The sequence below is a fragment of the Choloepus didactylus genome, chromosome 16, assembly GCF_015220235.1.
Source record: "Choloepus didactylus isolate mChoDid1 chromosome 16, mChoDid1.pri, whole genome shotgun sequence".
Taxonomy (NCBI): domain Eukaryota; kingdom Metazoa; phylum Chordata; class Mammalia; order Pilosa; family Megalonychidae; genus Choloepus; species Choloepus didactylus.
The window spans coordinates 57,508,209-57,525,835 of NC_051322.1; the positions used below are offsets into that span (position 1 = coordinate 57,508,209).

Consider the following 17,627-nt stretch of genomic DNA (forward strand, 5'->3'; position numbering starts at 1 on the left):
AGAGCAAATGATTAAAAGAATGAAGTCAATGCTGAATGTAAATATCAAGGGACGATGGAGTAAAAGAAAAATAAATGAAGGTAACAAATCACACACTAAAGCTATCATATTTTCGAAACTGTAATTAGATATTACCAAATAAATGTCTCTTTAATTAGAGTGCAAAGTGAAGACACCTTATTGTTTTAAAGGTGCAAAAGCAAGAAAATACAACTTGAACTCTCATCTATACTTTAAATAATTGTGTGGTTGCTAAATGCCATTTAAAAACATTTTCAATAGAAAACCGATTTATAAATCAGTTTATAGAAGATCAAAAAAACAGTTTTAACACTAATTTTAACTATAAATAACTATCAAAGAAAAAACTGTCCTCTGTTCTCAAGCTTTTGCTTACATCTATGTCTTCTGTTCCTTCCCTTTTGGAGAAAACATTGCATTGTAAGGCTGCCGTCTTTTTGGACGAGGACAAGGATCAAGATCTTCCTTAATGTAACCTTAAAAAAAAAAATTACAAATTTAGAGGACTGTATTTGCAACATACATTTCCTTCAGCATATATCCAGTAAACATTTGTCTTATTTAATGCCTTCTAAGTTTACGTATTCTTGTGATTACTAGCTGGCTGATGTTGACAAGTGATTCATTAAGATCAGTTTCCCAGTTTATAATAATAAGAGCATATTTTACATATATTGTCTCAGATAACTCTCACGTTCCTTCAAAGTGGCTTTCAACTGTACCTGTTTCACAGATGAGATAATGGAGGCTTAGAGAAAATAGATAACTTGCTCAAATTTACAAGGCTAGGAAGTAAGAACTGGGACCTTTCCCAAGATCCATCTAACCCGGGAACGAGACTTCTGAAGCACTTTCTTATTCTGCCTCCCACAGGATGCAAATGGGGACAATCTGCTAAACATGAACTCTTTATCATTATGATAAAGGTGCCTATCAAAAAGATTTTTCACAGTAACTATTTCATTAGATAACATGCTCCTTTACTCTTTAGTATATTATTATTTAGTAACCCATTGGATTCTCCCAAGGTGCTTCCAATCATGTAATCTGCAGGGGAGGATTGTACTCTGCAATACTCCTGGGCTATTATTAGGGTGCTAATTCAGTCTCTATCCAGAGGTCTGATTCTATAAGATGACCAAGCAGAGAGATACCACATCAAAGGGGGCTTAATCTGGCTTGTTAGTAGAGAAAGTAGAAATATATATATTAGGGTGCTAACTCAGGTTGTATCCAGAGGTCTGATTCTATGTGATGACCAGGCACAGAGATACCATGTCAAAAGGGACTTAATCTGGCTTGCTAAGTGGCGAAAATGGAAATATGAGAATAGCTATCAGAGACTTTGCATTTTTGGGAAAAAATATAGTACAACTAAATATCTGGAACTTCTCCAAAAGTGAGGAAGGTTCCCACCGCTGCCCCCCCCATTGTTAGTCATATAACCAGACCATTAAGATTCTTGAGAATAGTCACCATAGCAAAGCTGAAGTGGAATTCTAGATAGTACTTGGATCATTTGATATTTATTCAGTGCTATTATACCTTCTTGTGCATACAATCTTTACATGTTTATAACTTACATATACAAGTCTGAGATCTGAAGACTACTAATTAACTAAACTTCTTATGACCTAAAATTCAAATTATAAATATTCTGAACATTACTGTATTTTCTAGTCATAGCTAGGAAGACACATCACATTCCTATAACACTTAGTATTTTAAACCAAAAGATAAGAACACTTAGCCTGTAACTGGGTGTTCTGCTGACCACAGAGAAAACAGCAAAAAATATTAAAGGGTTCAAGATAAGTTCCTGCTTAGCTAATATACTCTGTCCCTTATGTTTTTTTTTTTTCAAACTGTTTTATTGAGGTATATTTGGCATACACTAAACTTTATATATTTATTTGTTTATTCTTCATATTTTAGGTTGATTTTGAAATAAAATTCCTCATAAAACAAGAGTACATTTTTTTAAACAAATATTCAACTGAATTTCTGTGCCAACATTCCTTTAATAACGAATGGATTTTGAATATGTCAAAGAAAAAAAAAAGCCTAAGAATATAGTAATAAAGGGAGTAAAATCTTGAATTAGAGTTCCCTTCAAAAAGACTGGCTATTAGATGCTCTTACAAGTCCCCTGGAATGATATTTCCCAACAAAGGGTTTGTGAGATGGACACTGCTTAGCTGAACAGCTCTTGAAAGGCTAAGGACACCAGAGAATTTCATTTCATTTAAACCAATGGTTGCAATGAAGTTTAGACCTTAATGGTTATGACCGATTGTATCGCCCAAATGCTAGGAATGTCCATGTTGGTAGTCTGACCCTGAGCACAGAAATGGGAGTATGTTGTCCCAAAGATAATTACTGCCACACCAGGATTTCAGAACACTATACCTAATAAACTTAGGGAGAAAATTCATATAAATCAAGGAAAGCATATATCCATGTTTTTTAGCAACATGCTGATAAGATAGTAAGAACAAAAATCACAACTCATGACATTTTTTTAAACAGCTTTAAGCTGCATACATTCTCAAATTATATAAGTGCCTTATTTGAAGGAGCTGGCTGTGTATCAACAATCTTCCAAACAAAGCCCCTTTTACCCAAAAGCGGTTTATAAATATCAAGCATTCTGGATAAATAAGATTTTGAAATCCAAAATTCAGGGTATTATCTTTAAAATAATGTTCTTAAAATGGTGGTAACTTTTATAATATTATTTATTATATTAAAGGTCATTTTGATGATAAGATGAAAGATAATCTGCTTTCTAAATTTGAATAATAAAACAGGAGAAATATACAATCATGTTTAAGCGATTATAATCTCTGATCTCAATTAAGTTACTTGAAGAATTGAAAGTTAGCCTTTTATCTCTAGGAATTTGTGTTTATGAAACAAAACTACCACTCAACTCATAGCAGAAAGAAAAGAGAACCATGGAAAAATGTTTAATGTTCAGACTTGGATATACATGGCATTTAAAAAAATATATTAATTCCCAAATGTTATAATCTATGCTCTCACCTCTCTCCACACAAGTCTGAGTGGAAGGAAAACCAACTTCCCAGAAATTCTCTGGTGTGTTGGGTGGAATGTAGCGGAATCGGTGTCTTGAGCAGGAAGCCAACTTCTTTTCTCGTTCTTCTGGTGGTATATCTGCATAATACTAATAATAAAGGCTTATAAGCTTTTTCACTCAGGAATAATAAATGGAGCATTATGCTTATTGATTATTAACTAGAAGCTACAGGAGATTTTTATTAAAGTATTCAGATTCTAAGGAAACAATACTCACTGATTATAACAATAATTAATACTTAGCTATACTATTAATTATTGCTGACAATAATTGGTGCTGGTCTGTGAAGTATTTGTTTCACAGACGAAAAAAGGAGCTTGAGTCGCAATGTAAAACAATATACTGCTTCCTTCATCAACAAAGTCTTGCAACGAACTTTATAGCTGAACTTTACAGTGTTTAGTGATATAGTTGATTTATATAGTACATATTGGTACAAACGCTGCATCTCTGTCAGACCAGAAACAAAAATTCAGAGACCCACACGTTGAATAGCACTGCTCTCAATCATCATATGGATATAACATGTATGCTTCAAAGTAATTTTCATATCTCTACAGTTTTTAAAAATAAAAGTTTAGATTTGAATGTTACAGGTTTCACAACTTCTCCCTTTAAGCTGTACTTTTCAAATATGATCATAAAGAACTTGAACTTCATACAAATCAGAATAAAACTGGCATGTAAAAACTGTACAGGTCTTCAAGCTCAAGATGTAAAGAAAACAAAAAAGGGAGTTTAAATTTTAATAGAACATAAATGATAGGATCATATAACCTAGCCAATTCCTTCACTTTGCACTTGAGAAACTGAAAATCAAAGTAGTAGTAATTTGCCTGAGATACTATCCATTCAAAGTGCCAGACTTAGGACTAGAACTTAAGTTTGAAGTAACAGTTTTTAAATACATTTTTCTATTTCATAGACTAAACAAAGGCTCTAGAGTTATCTCTGAACCCATCCCCCCACCATGAATACAGGAATTTTTTTTACCTTATTGAGCTTTGGGATGGAAAGACCTTAGAGAATCATGGTTTATTGGGGAAAAAAAATGTTACCAAGTTAAAATATATTTGAGAAACAACAGGAGGCTAGTGCAGCTGTAAAACAGTGAGCAAGTAGGGGAGTGGCAGAGAGGAAGCAGGGTGCCAGGGTTTGTTGTGCCTGTTAAGTACTCTGGATTTTATTTCTTAAGTGAGAAGGAAAGACATGAAAGGTTTTGGACAGAGGAGTGACATGATTTAACTTTTGTTTTTAAAAGATCATTAAAAACAACAATCATTCACTGCTGTGTTGAGAGTACACGGTGAAGAGACAAGAATAAAAAGATAAGGAGAACAGTTAAAAGCTATTTCAAAAGTCCAGGAAAGATACAATGGTGCCTCTTGGTCCAGGGGTTAAAGGTGGAAATAAAAAGTGGCTGGAAATGGTATGTTTTGAAAGTACAACCAATGGGATTTGCTGACAGATTAGATATGGAGTGTGAAAGAAAAGACAAGAGTAGCTGATAACTAGAAGATCTTTGGTTTTAAACAACTAAAGAATGGAGTTGCCACTGCTAACATATAGGAGACTCACAGATGAGGTCTGGGAACTGGCGGTAAAATTGTTGTGTTTGCTTTTGGACATGTGAAATCTGAGATGACTATTATACATCCAAGAAGAGATGTGGAATAGGAAATGAGATAAATTTAGCAACTATAAGCATATGGATGGCATTTAAATACATGGGACTGGCACTTTTGTTTCTGGTCATGTTGGAGTAATAGGGACCAGATTTAGCTCCCTACCTTGAACAAAAACAACATATAAAATGTATGAAACAATGGTTTTCAGAGACTGGACAACAGACAGCACAAGATATGATTTCTGGGAGAAGAAAAGCAAATTAGCACTGTTTCTAGTATCTGTTCCAGATTGTAAAGAATGATGGTTATATCTAAAACCTAGAGCTCTACTTAAGTGTCGACTATGTTCCTTAGTTAAGAAATGATTCTTTTCAATTTGTGTTATGAAAACTCAAGATATAGGAGGTTTTGTTTGTATTGCCAAATAGCTTTCCAAGAGAGTCATCCTAATTTATACTACCTCTATTAGTGTATGAGAGCTCACTTCTAACCAAATGCTTACCTGCACTGCAATCTATTCATATTTTCACAGATAATTTTAATGTATGTGCTTATCAAATTTTCTAACCCATAGTTGTTAAATAGGAAATTTAAAAGAGGAAATAAACTGTTGGAGGCAGGCATCTGACAGTTAATGGATAGCAGAGAACAAAATATGTTTCTAAGGATGAACTAGAGCCTATTCATCACATTTTGTTTAGGAAGGAAAATAAAGTTTACGGAGGTACCAGTTTAGAAAAAAACAATTATGAATATACCTCATTTCCCAAGACTGTTAGTTTAAGTAATACACATTAAAATTTCCTATTGATATATCAAAGATTTCCCCAAATGGTATCTATGTAAAAGTCTTTGCCATAATATAACACAAGGGAGAAAATTAAATAAATACAAGTAAATATAGAGAAGAAAAATGACACAAATGTCTTAAACTGCTAATAAGAACTAGGGCTTAAGACTCCAGATTCACTTAATGAAAACCCTAACATATTTAGGGCTTTTGCTTTTACCTATTTATGTCTCACAGGTCCTATTATTCCTGGTTTAAGATAAGTGTCTAGATACAAAAAGATCTATGATTTTTAAAATCATGCATTATGACTGATCAAGTCATACCTAAAAAAACACAATTGGACAGTATTTACATTAGTACTTACAATTTCACATTCCTTACATGTATGACCAAGCAATTTTCTTCTCTCTTCTTTTTTCCGAACCACTTCAATATGAGGAAAATTATGTAGGCTAGTCTCTCTGAGGGTAAAATCAGTTAAATTAAAAATAAAACCAATTTTGTACTACCAAAATCCTTGGTTTAGGATTTAAATTAACAAGGGTGGGAGCCCAGAGTAGAAATAATCCTAAAACATTCATTCATTTTATTCAAAATGCTTATAAAAGAAACAAATATTTCTTCATCTATTTTTCATCAAATATTTATTGAGTACCTACTATATGTCAGGTTTTTTTTAGTATATTTCTCTGTAACTGAAAAAGTTAATTAATATTTCCTATTTCTGCCTCTGACTGGCTGAAAATAATTAGGTTGGGGGTAAAATATAATAACATTAAAAAAGGAAGAATATACTACTAAACTCAGCAATTCTGTATGTTCCACACTGTAACATAACTAAAAAAGAAAATAATGTTTCTGTTAACTCAGTTTTCTAGTTAGCACTAACAACTGAGATTTCAGAGCCAACCTACTCCTCCTCAAAGAAAAGATTCATCTGTTTATAGGCTATTTGCCATTTTCTAACAAAAAAAAAAAACAAAACACAAAAAACCAAAAACCTTTTTCTGTCTCCACCCACCCCAAGTTCTTCAAAACATTAGGTACAAGCATCATTTGTGCCTGTCCTTAAATATATCAGATCCTACTGTGAACAAATGAAAGCATAGAAAGGGTCAAAGTCACTGAGGTATGGATTAATGTGGTAAAGATTAATATGCTATGGAGTACTTTGGGGAAAAAAAGGAATTAAGAAGCATAAAATTTTCTTATTCATATACTTGTATCCACCTTTAAAAAGCCCAATATAGGAAAATCTGTAAACTTACAAAGATAGGTAAATGAAGCCTTAGGTGACAGCATGTATATTTCGTTTACAATAGAAAAATCTCCAGTGAGCTTAAACAGTCTGACTCACAAAAAGTGATTTCAAAATGACTTGTTGGTAACACATCTATCTTTGAAGTATTCTTACCCACAGTTCGGGTAAGGCACCCCTGGGAAGCACTTTCCTTTAAAAGAAGGGCTTAGTTGCTTTATTTTAAAGTTTGTGAGCAACTTTAAAGTTTCTGGAGCAACTGTGAGTTAAAAAAGGAAAAGCCAAGAAAAGACAGATAAAAAAGTACTGGCACAACTATATTTTCTTTCAAATAGTTTATGGAATCTTGAATTTATGTAGAATACAATTTGGCCATATCCTTTCCTTGGAATACCATCTATTCAGTTTTTGTAGTGTACCATAATGCAACAGGGAATCTACAAGTAGACTGTCATCAGTAATAGAACTCAAAGCCTCAACTCAGATTACTAAGCTTCTTTTCCCTGATACAACTCATTTCCCCAGTTTGCTAGTATTCAGTGAGGAAAGGAACCATGTTAATCCTGAGACTTGTACCATCTTTACACCTTTATCCATCTCCCGAATCTCCAGCTATCTAATGGCTTCAGAATAAATGAAACTACTCATATTAAAAAAAAAAAAAGTTAGCAAACTTTAATAAGAAACATTTAAAATGACAGTTTTTATTCTGCATTCCTACTTCTAGGAGTCTACGCTGAAAATGAACAGGAAAAATATGAAAAGAGAATGCACAAGGCTATTCATTGAGGCACTATCTGTGCTAGCATAACTCTGTGAACAATCCAAATATTCACTGACAGGGAATGAACTATGGTAAAGTCACACAATGAAGTACTATGCAGCTAAGAAGAAAAATGAGACTTATCACTATATATCTACTATTACGAGTGATGTCCAGGATATATAGGTAAGTGAAAAAAAAAAAAAACAAAGTAGAAAAAGGTGTGTGTGTGTGTGTGTGTATAGCATTCTACCATTTTTTCCAAGGGGGAAGAGTACAACTATATATGTTTTTGCTTTTATTTTTTAAAATGGAAGGAAAACTATAGATTTTTAACAAATTGTTACCTACAGGGATAGGGAACTAATAGGACAAAGGGAACAAGGATAGAAGCTAGACTTCTCTGAATATACCTTGTTTTGTAGCCTCTGCTACCATGTACCTATTTTACAGAATTTTTAAAAAGAATTAAATATGAAAAGAAAAAATTCCTAAGAAATCAAGCAAAATGAAAATCAGACACTGAGTTAGTGACATGAGGTACACAGAAAATAATGAGCTCAAAGTGACTTAAAAACAAGATTTGACTACATTTCTAAAAGGACATATCTACAGGACAAAAAACACACACAGTCTTATACCATTTTCATTAATCATATTATTCATGGTGGTATATATTACTGAGACTACTCTGTGCATATATTGTGGAATAAAGTAAAATGAGGAATTATGTTGCTGGCATTGAGAACGGGATTTTTAGCAGGCAGGAAAGGAGGAGGTAAGACGGAGGAGGTTTATAGATTAATAACTAATTGGCAACGAGCAACCCTAATGCTCAGACTATTAAGGTACTACGTCTCACTAAAAGAAACTAGGGCTCCTGGAGAAATATAGATTCTTGGCCAAAGCTGTAAGTATACAAGAGAGTCTAGAACATCTTATTACAGCAAAAATCAAGGAAGCTATGAAAGATTACTACAGTAGTGTCAATTCAAAGAGGGTGCTCTTGGGCAAATATGGGGCAATTTGAGTATTAATAAGGATAACAACAAATACATCAATTATATTTAAACCCATGACTTCATGATACTTCAAAAAAAACAAAAACAAAAACCTGCCTAGTCACATTTGGGATGCTAAAGCACCTTTTCTCTGGAAAACTGATAAAGGGAAAGAATTAAGCATTTAAAAACAAAATGACAGCTCTCATCTATTAGAGTTTTACAGGTATCAATGAAAATTTATCTTGGCCTGTTGGATTTCTAAATTTCTCAACAGAAAAAAAGTATAAAGAAAAACTGCTTATTGAGTGACTCAATTTGCCAACATCGGAACTTAACGGCAAAAAGCTTAAAAAAACTGTTTTGAATGCACGACTATCTCTTATTTCAACAATGAATAGCACATGATTGAAAATAAAAGAATTTGCAATCCTTGTCCAAAAGGCAGAAAGAGGCTTTATAGTTCAAAATCAATGTCTGAAGTTTTTTAAAAAAGGTTTAAAAATCCTCATAAAATAATTCTGAAGCACAATCGAACACTCACCATTTAAATTCTTATACTGTATAAAAGTTTAGTATATAATTTAATAAATGCCCAAAGTTTAAAATAGAATAGAATAAAAATAAGATATTTGTTATAATAAATCAGAGAAAATAACTATTACCACTGCCAAAAAATGGGTGGTTTTGGTAAAAATTTCCTTATTTGTACAATTTGTCATCTTTATGCTTGAGTCTCTTTTTTGTTATGGCCATAAAATAAATGATGTATATCATATTTTAACCAAAGTAGCAATTTAACAGCTTAGAGATACTCTGATAAAGATAGCTCTTTTTTCTTCACATTGCTGGTTTTAATCAAGACTGACTCACCTTTCATCATCTTTAAAATATGGCTCCACAAATGCTTTCTGCTTGACTTTATCACGTTTATCACCACAGGCTGTAAACAAAATAAGCACACCACAAACTGAATATAGAACTTACTGGGAAATAATTAATTTGTTTGGAAAATACTGACAAGTACCCAAACTTCCATTTTTATAGGTCCTGGGCAAATCATTTGAATTTTCTATAACCACTTTCCCCCACTTTTTTCCATCTGCAAAATAAGGAACATGCTGATTGTCTCACTTACCTTAGAATTACCATAGCTAAATATCTTATCTCTGAAAGTATTTTAGAACTTTAAAAGAACTACTCAAATGCCTTTTATTATCATTTGGCACTAAATAACAACAAATAGCTTTTCATAAGTACCATTTTTAAACCTGCTGATTTTTACAATTAGGTAGGTTATAACTAAGAAATAAAAAGATTAGAAAACTTATCAGAAAATTGCTGACAAAATAAGAACTACAATTCATGGATCCTACCACTGATGTAATTTTTTATAACAAAATTTACTTGATCAAGTTTTTGCCATGGATTGAGCAAGCAAAAGATGCTATTCCGTAACTCTGGTTAAAGTCTCATTCACTTTGAGCTAAGGGCTGTCATTTTAAAAATGTGATGGAAACATAAAGAAAACATAATTGAGATAGACTGTGCCACAGCAGATGGTATGTTCATTTAAATGATTATAAAACAATCTTTGCATTAGACTAAACATCCTGACCACTTTACTACTCATAATAAGAAAAATGAGATATTTAGCAAGCATTTTAATTAACTTTCAATCCAGATTATCTACTTACAATTTCAATTAGGATATAGTATTCTTCATTTGATTGCTTCCTTACATTATAAAATTACTGCTTCTACTGAAACAGATCTTAACAAGACTGACAAACACAGTCGCGTGAGGAATTTTGTCTGGGATAGTAAAACATTCATAGCAGAAGATGGGTCTGAATTTTCTACAATGCTTTCTCCTGACTGATTACAATTAATTTATTACATAACACAGAAATTTCTCAAAAGTTTTATAAACTTTATGCTTATATTAAGAAAAAATTTACTGAACCAAGATGAATTTTGGTTTTGATAAATGTTCTATGGGATGTAACTATAAGGGGAAGTTGGATGAAAGGTATAGGGCAATTCCCTGAACTATTTTTTACACTACTCTGTAAGCCTGAAATTATCTTAAAGTTAAAAAAAAAATTTACACAAGAAACATGAAACTTTAACCTCATCAAACCTCTGTTGATTAGCTCGAAGACTTAATTTACTGAACTTGTGTAAACGACAAGTAACACTTAAAAACAGCCTTACTGTTTGTAGCTGCTGACAATTCCTCCTTTTCTTCCGCTACTTGGGGGAAACTTTCTGCCAAACAGGATTCATATTCCTCATGTGTTGTCCGCTCAAACATATCTTCCAAGCTGTCATTCATTTTTCTTTCTCCATCTACATGTAAGAGCACTGACTTAGGGCAACATCAAGCTTTTTACTTTCTATGTAAAAACTCATCGTAATTGACACAATAATTCCAATGTGCATGAGGTGAGAATAAATCACCAAGTCATTGGGATGGTTACTGAGCATTCATAAAGACTTTCTGTTATGGCTTCAAATTACCTTTACTCATATGAAAATAATGCTAATGTTTTTGCTGTTGTCACAGAACCAAACCTTTTATAAACATTAAAACAGAAAATATATCATAATGAAAAAAGTAAATAAATAGCTGACATTAAAATCTCTATAGAATTTTGCTTACCTGCTTACTTTTCTAAGAAGTGGCAACAAAAGTGTTTCTTTCATCATCATCAGTAATAATGAATTCAATTCCATAGTTGATATGCAAAAGTGCTAAGTTCATCTTCAGAAGTCTAATTACATTTCCCGTTACATAATCACATTTAAATTACACCAGTTTAAGAAAACAGAGAAATAAATCTAGGCGGCTAACAAGTATGACAATATAGGTCTGCCAAGATTACTTTGTATGAAATAGCTCTGCAAATCTATCCTAATTTCATCTTTTCCCAGCATTTATCATCATCTATCATACCATATATTTGCTTGTTTATTGTTTTTCTCCCTTAGAATGTAGGCTCCATGGGGGTGGTACTTTTGTTCTGTTTACTAATTATCTCCAGTTCTTGGAACAGTTTCAGGCACAGAATTGCAGTTCAATATTTAATAATTAAATACTTGTTTATTTTGCATTCAGAGAGTCAAATTTGTAAATAAAATATAACGTCTATGTGCAAAGCACTGTGCTAGGCATTCCCAAAGTACTCTATGTGTACTGTTAATAAATCACAATGTTAAGCGATTGATTTATTTTTTGTAGGTCTGACTTGTGACTGTGAAATACTTGAGGGCAGTATTATTATTGATCTATCTACCACACAACCTGGTAAGTCTAACACAGAGTAGAAAGTTCAAAAAATATTTTTTGAATTGAAATATGAGCAGTAACTGGCAGCTTTCAGTGGTATATTTCATTTTTAACCAATTCTAAATGTTAAAAAGTAAGTTTTACTTTGTCGGGCCTTTTTTATAGAGGCAGAATATGACAGAGTGACTCAGCATATACACTATCATTCTTAGTTTACTGCTAATTTGCAAATTTATACTAATACTTCTCAATAGAATCCTCCTTTTTTCCCCTTACCAAATCGCTTTGGTAGATCATATTTCTAACACTAGACTTGAGATTCCCTTTTACACCTTTGTAAAAGAAAGTCTAAACCAGGGATTGGCAAACTGTTTTTTAAAGGGCCAGATGGTAAATATTTTAGGTTTGTGAGGCCATAAGGTATCTGTAGCAACTACTCAACTCTGCCATTGTTGAGTGAGGCCATGTTCCAACAAAACTTTATTTACAAAACAGGAAGCCGGCTGTGGTTTGCTGATCCCTGGAAACTATAATGATTCCTGAAATACAAAGTACAAATGGGCTAAAGATTTTTTTTCCTGAAATACTGAAACTGAGCTTTACTAAGAGAAACCTAAAAGTAACAGAATAGGAGAAAAAACTTATTTGTTGTCTACAAATAAATCATAGGTCACTTGTGTTCAACAGTATAATAGTATGACTATAAACTTCTTTCTACATTTTTGTTAAAATTAAAAAAACAAAACAAAACAAAATCTTACTTGTACTTTTTTCTTTCTGCTCTTGCTTCTTCATTTTTAAAAGCACAGTTTCACTAACCAACGTACAGTCCATGTCCACTGTCTCTCCTAATTTTGACTGAATGCCATCCTGAATAAACATTTAAAAAATTCAAAATTTTAACAATTTTCTCTTTATGGCCTTTATTTACTTATTACATGTGAGGAATAGATATTGATTTAGGTTTTATTGCCTGTAAAACATTTTAGCTTGAATATACAATCCCTCTCAAGCCTAGGAAAAGGAGGACTGCTACAAAGGAAAGGGAGAGTTATTTACCATTGAATGCCTCTGATTTTCTGTCTTTCTTCTCCAATCTGCCTCACAATAATGAATGCAAATGTACATTAACACCTACAATTTTATAAATAAAATTTGATTTCTTGATGGGTATATATTATTCTAGCACTGCTAAATACCATTAATATGCTATAAAGTGAAAGAGAACTTCTCAAACTATATAGAATCTAAATAAAAGCCAAAAAAAATGTCTACTGAGTTTTGAGTTTTAAAAATTATATAGTATTTTTAAAAACTGCCAATTGGTAGTAACGAAGTCTTTTCTGGGTGGACCTCTTTTGTTGCTCAGATGTGGCATCTCTCTAAGCTAACTTGGCAGGTAAAAATTACTGCCCTCCCCACTACATGGGACATGATTCCCAGGGATGTAAATCTCCCTGGCAACATGGGTTATAACTCCCAGGGATGTGCCTGGGCCTCGCATCGTGTGATTGAGAAGACCTTCTGGACCAAGAGGAGGAAGAAAAATGAAACAAAATAGTTTCAGTGGCTGAGGGATTTCAAATGGAGTTGAGATGTCATTCTGGAAGTAACTCTTATATGTTATATAGATATCCCTCTTTAGTTCTTAGTTTATCAGAATAGTTAGAAGGAAATATCTGAAATTGTTGAACTGCAATCTAGTATCCTTGATTCTTGAAGGCAAGCATATAACAACATTGCTTATATGGTGTGACTGTGTGATTGTGAAAACCTATGGCTCATACTCCCTTCACCCAGTGTATGGACAAAAGAGTAGAAAAATGAGGACAAAAAGTAAATGACTAATATGGGAGAGAAGGAGTATGGGACATTTAGAGTGTTCTTTTTACTTTTATTTTTATTCTTATTTTTAGTTTTTGGAGTAATGAAAATGTTCAAAAATTGACTGTGGTGATAAATGCACAACTATATAATGATACTGCCAATAACTGTTTTACACTTTGGATGACTGTATGGTATGTGAATATATTTTAATAAAAATGGTAAAAAAAGAAAGCTAATAAAGATACATTAGAGGTTACTGTGATAAACAGTAAAACAAAAAAAAATCTGTAAACAGCACTTTCAATTATTTTTAAAGTCAGAAAGTGTTATTACCTTTTCAAAAATATCATAAGTCTGGAAGAACAAGTATTTCATTTTTTAGTTTTCTGAAATAGATAAACTGAAGTTTTAAGAAATGATTATCTCAAGGTCAGAGTAAGCCGAGAGGAGGCTGACCAAGAATCCACTAGAATAAGAACCAAATGGGCCTTCATTTCTTACTTTTTGACTTACCTTTGTATCTATTACAGTAATATCCATTTTATACTGAGAAAGGTCTGCTCCTGGATCTATACTCCACTGGATATTTTCAAAAGATACCTCTTAGGAGAAAACATACAAAATTAAAAACTGATTTCTAAATTTCTCACCAAGACACTATGGGGACCCAGAGAATGAGAGAAAATTTTTGCAAATCATGTCTGATAAGGGACTTGTATCTAGACTATATAAATAATTTTTACAACTCAATAAAAAAGACAAATATCCCAATTTAAAATGGGCAAAGGATCTGAATAGACAGTTGCCCAAATAAAATATACATACGGCCAAAAGCACTACAAAAGATGCTCAACATGGGGGATAGAGAAAGATACAGATCAGAGAATGCCATCAGGAAAATGCAAATCAAAACCACACTGAGGTATCACTTCATACACACTTGGATGGCTATAATTTTAAAAAGATAATAACAAAGTGCTAGTGAGGTTGTGAAGAAATTGGCACCCTCACATGCTGCCGGTAGGAATACAAAATGGTATAGCTGCTCTGGAAAATAGTTTGGCAGTTCCTCAAAAGGTTATACACAGAATTAGCACATGACCCAGCAACTGCACTCCTAAGTATAAACCAAGAGAAATGAAAACATACATCCAGGCAAAAACTTGGACAAAATGCTCATAGCACCATTATTCATAATAGCCAAAAAAAGTAACGACTTAAAAATCCATCAACTGTTGGATAAATAAAATGTGATATATCCTTACAATGGAATTTGGCAATAAAAAGGAATGAAGTGCTGAATGAAGAATAACATGGATGAAAATCAAAAATATATGCTAAGTGAAAGAAGTCACAAAAGAGCACATATTATATGATTCCACTTATATGAAAGTCCAGAATAGGCAAATCTATAGCAACAGAAAGTAGATTAGCTGTTAACAAGGGCTGTGGAGTTGGAGAGGATTGCAGGGGGTGGGAAATAGAGAGTGAGTACTAAAGAATAAGAGGTTTCTCTTTGGGGTGATAATGTTCTAAATATAGATTGTAGTGATGGCTGCACAACTAATAAACTAAAACGATTGAACTATACACTTTAATGGCTAAATGTCACAGTATATGAATTATATTGCAATAAAAATTTTTTAAAAAAGATAAAATCATAACATTGTCTGGAGGGGCTTTCAACGTATGTAGATATAATACATAATGACTACATGAAGTAGTTATTATAGATCTAGTAGTACAATATTAACTCTAAGTAGACTGACAGGTTAAGTAGTTATACTATAATCGCTAGAGCAGTCATGAAAAGAATAAAAAATAAAAACAAAAAGCTAAAATCGTTAGGAATGAGAGTAAAAAGATGTTTTCACACAAAGACTGAAACCCCTGCTTGAGGAACAACTAAAAAATATATTTCTGGGGGTGTATAGGAACCCTGAACTTTCTGTATGATTTTTCTGTAAACCTACAACTTCACTAATAAAACAAAGTTAAAAAAAAAAAAGAAAAATAAACCCAGAATGAAGGAATAATTTCGCAAAGAATAAAAACAGAAAAAATACTGTATATTAAATAGAGAAATATTTGAGATTCATTTATATGTTAGAGCAATAGTGTTTTCAAACAATAAGTTTAAAAACCTATACAGATGTATGTATAAATATATGTACATAGATATACATGTAAATGCAAAGGAAAAAGGACAGGCTACTTATGGGGTGAAGAACAAGATTTCAGTGATGAAAATTCTACATTTTACTCTTTAAAATTCTGTATTTAAATTTTTAAAGCTTTTGTAAAGAAAATAAGAAATAACTACATAAAATAAGTGATTCCATATAATCACCTATAAAAGAAGGCATTAAAATATCTCAACTCATTTTTTCCTGAAAGCCGAAGAACAAGGAAATCCATAGGTAAAATGAAACTAGAGAGAATCATCCCATAAAAACAGAAACATGCAGGAAGAAATAAGATTTTTACCTCCAAACAATTTAATCTATCCAAAGAATGTAAATAATGTCATATTACAATATGCAAGTTAAAGTGATTATAAAAGAATGGAAATAATATTTATAGCGTATATACCGTCATTGTTTTGTAGAAGCTTTGTTTTAGCAATTCTACATGGATTTAACTGAAGAACTGATGCAAGTTCACACGCTCCTTGAACTGACTTGGTTTTCATTTTTATTGGTTCACGAGAACCAGCACCCTAAAACGGAAAAAATTATTAATATCTAGATGAAATCACAAACAACATTTTAATCAAAATACTTGAACTTAACACAAACCTTCATGTCATCAAAAAGAGTCTCTGTCTCCAAACTTTCACGTGGACGCGGTGGGATTTTGAAGACAGGATTTTCTTCTTTTATTTGTAATGATGTTTTATTATCTGGGGAGGATTTACTCAAGGACTGGAGGATGCATTCTTGCACACAGGGATCCTCTGGGGAATCTCTGGTTAACATGCAGCTCCCATTCAAGCCCTTTCGACTTGAGGAAGAACTCTTTGGAACAGGTTTCAAAGCCTCATAAAGAGTCATTTGCCTCGATCTGTTTTTAGAGGTCTCACTTCCTTGGCTTTTCTCTTGACGCTGAATAGCTGAAAACCGATCAGACAGATCCAGAGGTTTATCCATCACATAGTCTCCACCAATGGCCAAATTACTCTCCGTTGGAAAAGGAAAAGCATTTTCTTTATCAAAAGAGGCTTGGGGGCAATTTACTTCATGGTCACTTTCTTCCTCAGTTTTCTTCCTTTTGAATGTTCTGCCTCCCAATGGTTTCAAAGGCACTAAATGTTTATCTTTATCAGTAATGGCATCTTTAATGTGATCAGTACTATCCTGTGCACCTCTGGACTCATTTATATTTTTATTTATAAGCATCTGCTTTTTAGAAGATGACTGGTTAATGATCATGTTCACTTCAGACCCAAGATTATGATGTGTGAAAAAGATGCTATCTTCAGATTTTGATCTAGTTTTCTCTGATCTGGAATTAGAAGTATTGTTTAAAGTGGCTGTTTTCAGGTAGTTTTTTTTCCCAGTCTCTAAAAGAGAAGGTGACAAGCTTGTATTTAAACCTAAAGTACTTTTCACATTAGAGGTAGCTCCAAATACAGGAGATGATGCCCGAGTAGTCAATTCTTCTTGGGGAGGAGTCTTTGAAGTAGAATCTGAAAATCTAAGTAATTTAAGAGTGTTAGAACTTTTTTCTCTACTAAAAAATTGTGTAAAAATTAAGAGAAAAGAATAATGAGGAAGCTATTGTTAATACAGAATTATTAATAAGTCTTACCTACCTATTAGAGCAGAAGATTAATCAAAATTTAGATAGGGTATAGTTGCCGAATTCCTTTCATTTGGCTTACAAAACACAGAGGAAATGATATGGGAAACTGTGTCTCATTACCATGATATGCTCATCTATAA

General features: G+C 32.7%; 1 protein-coding gene across 4 annotated transcripts in view; it reads right to left on the bottom strand.

The window, feature by feature from the left end:
• RBBP8 (RB binding protein 8, endonuclease) overlaps nucleotides 1-17,627 on the bottom strand; it is a 151,232-nt gene continuing 133,605 nt past the window's right edge. For all 4 annotated transcript variants that reach the window (XM_037805974.1, XM_037805973.1, XM_037805972.1 and 1 more), the window contains exons 11-19: nucleotides 16,482-17,379; nucleotides 16,276-16,402; nucleotides 14,197-14,285; nucleotides 12,618-12,726; nucleotides 10,782-10,916; nucleotides 9,438-9,507; nucleotides 5,907-6,003; nucleotides 3,067-3,208; nucleotides 1-497 (exon numbers count right to left, since the gene is read on the bottom strand). In XM_037805974.1, coding sequence (XP_037661902.1) covers nucleotides 400-497; nucleotides 3,067-3,208; nucleotides 5,907-6,003; nucleotides 9,438-9,507; nucleotides 10,782-10,916; nucleotides 12,618-12,726; nucleotides 14,197-14,285; nucleotides 16,276-16,402; nucleotides 16,482-17,379 — 1,765 coding nt within the window. In that variant the 3' untranslated portion in view covers nucleotides 1-399. The remainder of the gene's footprint in view (nucleotides 498-3,066; nucleotides 3,209-5,906; nucleotides 6,004-9,437; nucleotides 9,508-10,781; nucleotides 10,917-12,617; nucleotides 12,727-14,196; nucleotides 14,286-16,275; nucleotides 16,403-16,481; nucleotides 17,380-17,627) is intronic.